Source organism: Elephantulus edwardii, unplaced genomic scaffold (assembly GCF_000299155.1).
Source record: "Elephantulus edwardii isolate Elephantulus edwardi_28Jun2011 unplaced genomic scaffold, EleEdw1.0 scaffold00267, whole genome shotgun sequence".
NCBI lineage: Eukaryota > Metazoa > Chordata > Mammalia > Macroscelidea > Macroscelididae > Elephantulus > Elephantulus edwardii.
This window is the reverse complement of record NW_006400017.1, coordinates 2,922,836-2,928,733: the sequence shown is the minus strand read 5'-3', so window position 1 is coordinate 2,928,733 and position 5,898 is coordinate 2,922,836. Positions and strand designations below refer to the sequence as shown.

The 5,898-nt window shown below is 46.0% G+C and overlaps 1 protein-coding gene across 1 annotated transcript in view; it reads right to left on the bottom strand.

The window, feature by feature from the left end:
- Positions 1-5,571, bottom strand: part of NLRP1 (NLR family, pyrin domain containing 1) — a 72,471-nt gene extending 66,900 nt beyond the window's left edge. Inside the window, exons 1-2 of the mRNA XM_006899804.1 lie at positions 5,292-5,571; positions 1,417-1,545 (exon numbers count right to left, since the gene is read on the bottom strand). Of these exons, the coding sequence (XP_006899866.1) occupies positions 1,417-1,545; positions 5,292-5,571 (409 nt within the window). The remainder of the gene's footprint in view (positions 1-1,416; positions 1,546-5,291) is intronic.
- Between the last annotated feature and the right edge of the window lie 327 nt (positions 5,572-5,898).

Below are 5,898 nucleotides of genomic sequence, written 5' to 3'. Positions count from 1 at the left end.
GCATCTGAGGAGGAGGAGTTCTGTTTATAGACAGGCATCTGAGGAGGAGGAGTCCTGTTTATAGACAGGCATCTGAGGAGGAGGAGTTCTGTTTAGAGACAGGCATCTGAGGAAGGTGAGTCCTATTTAGAGACAGGCATCTGAGGAGGGGGGTCCTGTTTACAGACAGGCAAGGGAGTCATGAGATGTGTGCATTGAGGGCACAGTAGAATTACTCTGTATCCTAGAGAAGGACCTACTGCATACCATTGTGAGGCTAGCCATGGGGAAAGGGCAAGAGAAACAAGCTGCTGGGTCTTCTTAGAGAAACAATTGTGGACAAGGAGATGTGAAAAATATAATTCTTTTCTAAAATTTCTTCAACTTGACCCATGGCTGTTGAGTCAGAACTCCTAACTGACACTCCGTTGGGTTTCTGAGGCTATAAATCCCGTGGTAGAGGGTTGTCCATCTTTTTCCCCATGGAGCTGATGGTGGATTTGAACTGCTAGAGATGAATGGTTTTGGGTTAGCAGGACAACTCCTCATGATCTAGGCCAACAGAGCTCCCTAAAGTCTACACCACACATTCAGACTTTTGTGCAAATAGATTTTATGTGTGGAACTCAGAGGTGGGTGATGAGAGATGGGGCGAAAAGATCAAATGGGAGTAGCCGGAAGGTTTAGGTGATGAAACAGACAGGGAGGGGTGAAGCAATCTGTTCCAGGCTACACTAATGGTGAATCAGGATGAAAACCCAGGGCAGTTGAACTTGAGTTTGCAACCACTGCCACCAAGTGCTTGGAGAGGGAGGTTTGGGGTGGGGTCCAGGAGGAAGAGAAAGAGGAAGAAAGCGGCAGGGAAGCTGGAGGTGGTGAGCTTTCACCCAGCAGCAGCCTAGTGGAGGGGAAGCCACCACACCAGAAACGGGTTGTTTCAGGCCTTAGCCCGGGCTCTCTCTGAGCTTGGATAAATAAGCTGTCCTCAAATCCTTCTGTAGTAGGAGAAGTGGCCACTTGATGCTGGAACAAGAAGAGGAAGAGGCAAGGGTGTAGCCAAGATTTGCAGTCTGGTTGACTCAGGATGGCATTTACTGAAATAAGAGAAGCCTGAAAGCTGACAAATAAACCTAGCCTCTTCTTGAGACCCCATGCGAATTACAGGGTTATCCCTGGAAATTTCTGCACTACCCTGACCCCAAGGCGCCCCAGAACCCACAAGAAAATGGGCTGAGCTCTCCCTGGGCAGCATCATGCCTTACCTGGCTCCCATCAGGGTTAAGTTTCTCAAAGTGTGAATGGATGGAGAACAATCTTAGCATCAGAAGGATGCCGAGGATCATTTATTGGTCTACTGATCCTACCACCCCATCCTGGCCCCAACTCGCCTCCTTGGCAGCTTCTCCAGCCCAGGTCTACACAAAGGTACATACTTACCGTGTTCACTCCTGTCAGCATGGAAACTTAAAGCTGTTCTCCTTTGTACTTTACAGGGCATCAAGACCTTCAGCACCTTGGTGGAGGTGGGCCAGCTGGGGGACTCCAGGTTGGGGGCACTTGGAGATCCTAAGAATGCAGAAGGGTCTGAAAACAGAAAAGGAGTGAGCTTGTGGAAGGATCAGGAAACAGTAACTGAGACTGGGTTTTGTTTCTGATTGATCTTCTGGCTCCCTAAGGAAGGGTCAGGAAGAAATCATGAAGCCTCTGTAACCTTCTCACAAAGCCTCAGTAGACTCATCTGAGAAATGAAGCCTTCACAGACACTCCTGGGCAAAAATGGTCAGGTGTGGAATCCAGGAAATATGTGCCTCTGTGTTGGTGCTGGTCCTTGGGTGATGCAAAATATTTGTGTTCAACTACTGGTTGAAAAGTCACCAGTTTGAACTAATCCTCAAGCTGAAAGGCCTATAAAACCTAGACCCTATGCAAGGATAACATGCACATTTGTGAAGTATTCTATATTTTTATTCTTGTTTGCTTAGTTCTTATAAGTGCAGCACTTGTCTGTCAGTTTACTGCACTAGGGTAACTTGTGGGTTGCTGTGGAAGCTATGTTACTGGTATTTTAAATGCTTGTAGGGTCACACCCATGGTGGATGGGTTTCAGCAGAGTACCCAGGTTAAGACAAGACTAGGAAGCAGGATTGGCCATCCACTTCTGAAAAAAAAAACAAACCCCAGCCTTTGAAAACCCTATGAATAATAGAGAAACATGGGTAGTTATAGTACTAGAGGTAGAGCCCAGATGGGAAGTCACTAAAAAATGAGGAGAAATAACTGCAAACATCCACTAATGATTGGAATGTGGAATGTGTGAAGTATTCAAGGCAAACTGATACAGTTACTATGGCAATGGGCTCAAATGTATTGAAGAGGATTAGGATGGCATGGGGTAGGACAAGGTTCTGATCTATTGCAATGGGTCGCTATGCTGGCATGTATCAATAACAACATCACAATTATCTTTACATTTCTTTCACAGCTAGGAATGAAACCGTCAACAGCCAATAGAAAAAAATAGCTCACTGGCTCACTGCCGCCTCCAGTTGAATTGGTTCTCAGGATCATTTGCCCTATCTGCTCTTTGACTTTAAAAAATAAACAACCCCAAACCAAAACACCTCAAACTCATTGCTATTATTTTGGGAATGGATACATAGTTGACTCTCCAGCAGGTTTTCAAAAGCTATAAATCTCCTAGGAGGAGATTGCCCATCTTTCCTCTATGGAACAGCTGGTGGACTTGAATCACGTGGTGGACTTGAACCACATGGCTTTTAGGTTAGCAGTGCAATGCTCTGTGGATTAGGTCTCAGTGCTCGATGCCTTAGAGAGGCTATGGGAGAGAGTCACCCAAACTCAAACGTGCTGGCTATCGACTTGGTTCTGAACTGCAGTTATCTTAGGAGGAGAGCACTTGCTCATGCCATGTTTCCCCTTTGGAGCTGCTGGTGGATTTGAACCACTAGAGGCTTGGTCTTTTAGGTTGGCAGCACAACTCACTATGGACTACCAGCACAGCCTCCTTCTGGTAAAGCTTACGGTCAAGAAAACCTTGTGGACAAAACAACTATGAGATATCATCTCACCCCAGTCAGAATAGCAAAATTTAACAGAACAGCAAGCAACAAATGCTGGCGAGGTTGTGGAGAAACTGGAACCCTTATTCACTGTTGGTGGGAATGTAAAATGGTGCAACCACTGTGGAAGGCAGTATGGGGATTTCTCAAAAAGTTGCAAATAGAGATACCATTTGACCCAGCAATTCCACTACTGGGAATATATCACAAAGAGACCAAAGCTGTCATCCAAGCAGATATATGCACACCCATGTTTATCGCAGCTCTGTTCACAATAGCAAGGAGTTGGAAACAACCTAGGTGCCCATCAACAAACGATTGGGTAGAGAAGCTGTGGTATATTCACACAACGGAATACTATGCTGCATTGAAAAACAAGGAACTCATTCAATATTATCCAAAATGGGTGAGCCTGAAGGACATTATGCCGAGTGAAATATCTCAGTCGCAAAAGGACAAATATTGCATGGTGCCACTGCTGTAAAATGGGACTGATATCAGGGTTGGGGTAAGACTGAGAAAAACTGGATAAATTGTGTGTATTGCACTGAAACAGATGAGGGACTGAATAATTTAAAAGCGATGTATGATAGGGTATTATGGTTATCAGAAGAGTCCACAATTAAGGTTGCATAGTGGAATGTACTTGGGGTGGTGGGAGAGGTGCGGGGGGATTGTGTACCAGGAAGGGAGACTTTCTTTTACTTTTGAAAGAGAGGAGCGAACTGGGGGGTAGGGGGAGAGGGCTGGGCGGGGAGAGAAGTGCAGCAATGAATGAATGGAAATCCAAATTCTCTGTAAATGTTCATTAAAATTATTAAAAAAAAAAGAATGTAAAGGTCAAGGAAAAATTATGTCAACTGTTGTATTTGCTTAATTTTGAGAGAATGTAATAACAAGATATTAAAAAAAAAGAAAACCTTGTGGAGCTCAGTTCTCTTTTAAATTTTTTAAATTCATTTTTATTTTGTATTGGTTTGCATACAAAATTCGTACAAAATATGTTTCATTCATATACATTGTGTTTCACATACTTCTTGCTCACATTGTGTTTAATACACCCAATTCCATACACTGTGTTCTATAAAAATAATCACCATTGATCTATGCCCATTATTACCCCATCTTTTCCGGTCCCCGCTGAATTTTTTCTAATTCCTTTGCCTCTTCTCTCTACCTATCAAACTGTGACCCCATGATTTCCTCTTCTCTCCACCCTCAGCCTACCTTCTGCCCTTCCCCCTTCAGGCCCTTGTACACATCCTGCTAGTCATTCTTCTATTTATACAATCCTGGTCTTATGCAATATTTTTTCCTTAGGAGACTGAATTAGATCAGTCAGCGTAATGTTTTTTAGCCTCTTCCACGTTATATAGTATTTTTCAAAACTATTGCACCTGAGTGCTGCATAGTGTTCCATCGTGTGAATTTACCACAATTTCTCAGTCATTTGTTGATGAACATTTGGGCTGTTTCCATGCTATTGCTATTGTGAATAATGGCTCAGTTCTATTCCACAGCACACGGGGCTGTGTGAGCCCAAGTGGACTTGGTGGCAGTGGGTTTCATTGTCCCAGTTCTGACTCCCCTCTGACCCCCGTGTCAGCCACCCCTTCTCTCTGAGCCTCAATGCTCTCTATGGGGCTCAAAGCCTCTCTCTCTCAGGTTGCTAACCCCTTAGCAATAATGAAAAAAGCAGGAACAGCAGCAGCAACAACAATAATGATCACCAGGACTCTTGTTTATTGAATACTCACTATGGACTAGACTCTGTGCCAGATGTTTAATACAGACTATCATTTGAACCCCTACCTGGTGCTATGATTAATGCTCCCATTCTACAGATGGAGAAGGGGAGTCAGAGAGTGGCAGAGTGACTTGCTCAATGGGGATGACCATAAAAGCAATTCAACCAAGACTGTAACCTGGTCCTGCTGGATTCACAGATTCTCAGTCTTATAATTACAATCCCCTCCAGGATTGGCCATGAAGCACATATTATCCCTCTGAGCACCCTTCAGAATGTAAGTTTCTTCCCTCCTTGGCCTCTGAGGGCTCTCTCCCAGGCTCCATAGGTTAGAAGAGGTGTGTCTCTGGGGTCTAGCAAGAGACACTCAGCAAGAGACTCTAGCGTAGTCTCTGTCCCTGTCTCCCATCCCTGGCCAGAGAAAGTCCTGGTGGGATGGACTCAGTGGGGAGAGGTGAGGACTTTGAATCCCCATTGGCACTCACCTGACATCAAGTGGGCCTCTGTGTTCTGGGAACATAGCCCACCCAGGCCCATCTTCTTCCAGGTGCGGAGGGCCAGGTCCCAGGCCTGCTGCTCCCCGTATTGAGCCACCAGGTGTGAGGCCACCTCCACGCCTCTCATCTCTGGCTGAGCAGGGAAGGCACCCGGAGCGCCCCCATAAGGGGCCTCCTTGGACAGCTGCAGCTGGAACTCCTTCAGCTCCTCTTTACTCAGTTTCTCCAAGCACTCGACCAGCTGCTGTGTCTGGGCTCTGCAGGCCATCTTCCCAGGAGGGCCTTGGGGGTGCCTAGGGGTGGGTGACAGGTGACAGGCAGGCAGAGAACAGTGTCCTGTCTTCCAGGCGTTTACCTCCCAGTGGAAGACTCTCCCCTAAATCCAGAACTTCTGTGGAGCACCTGGAAGCCTCAGTTTTGTAAACTCCAGTGCAACTGCAAATAAATGTATTGAGGCAAGGAAAGGAGGGAAGGGAAGGTGACGGGTAGGGAAAAAAAAATCCACAGCTGGGAGGAGCTAAGAGGGGACTGGGAGTTGCCAAAAGGGGGCAGGCTGTGACAGGCACCACTGGAGGTGGGCCAAGGCCATACAAGG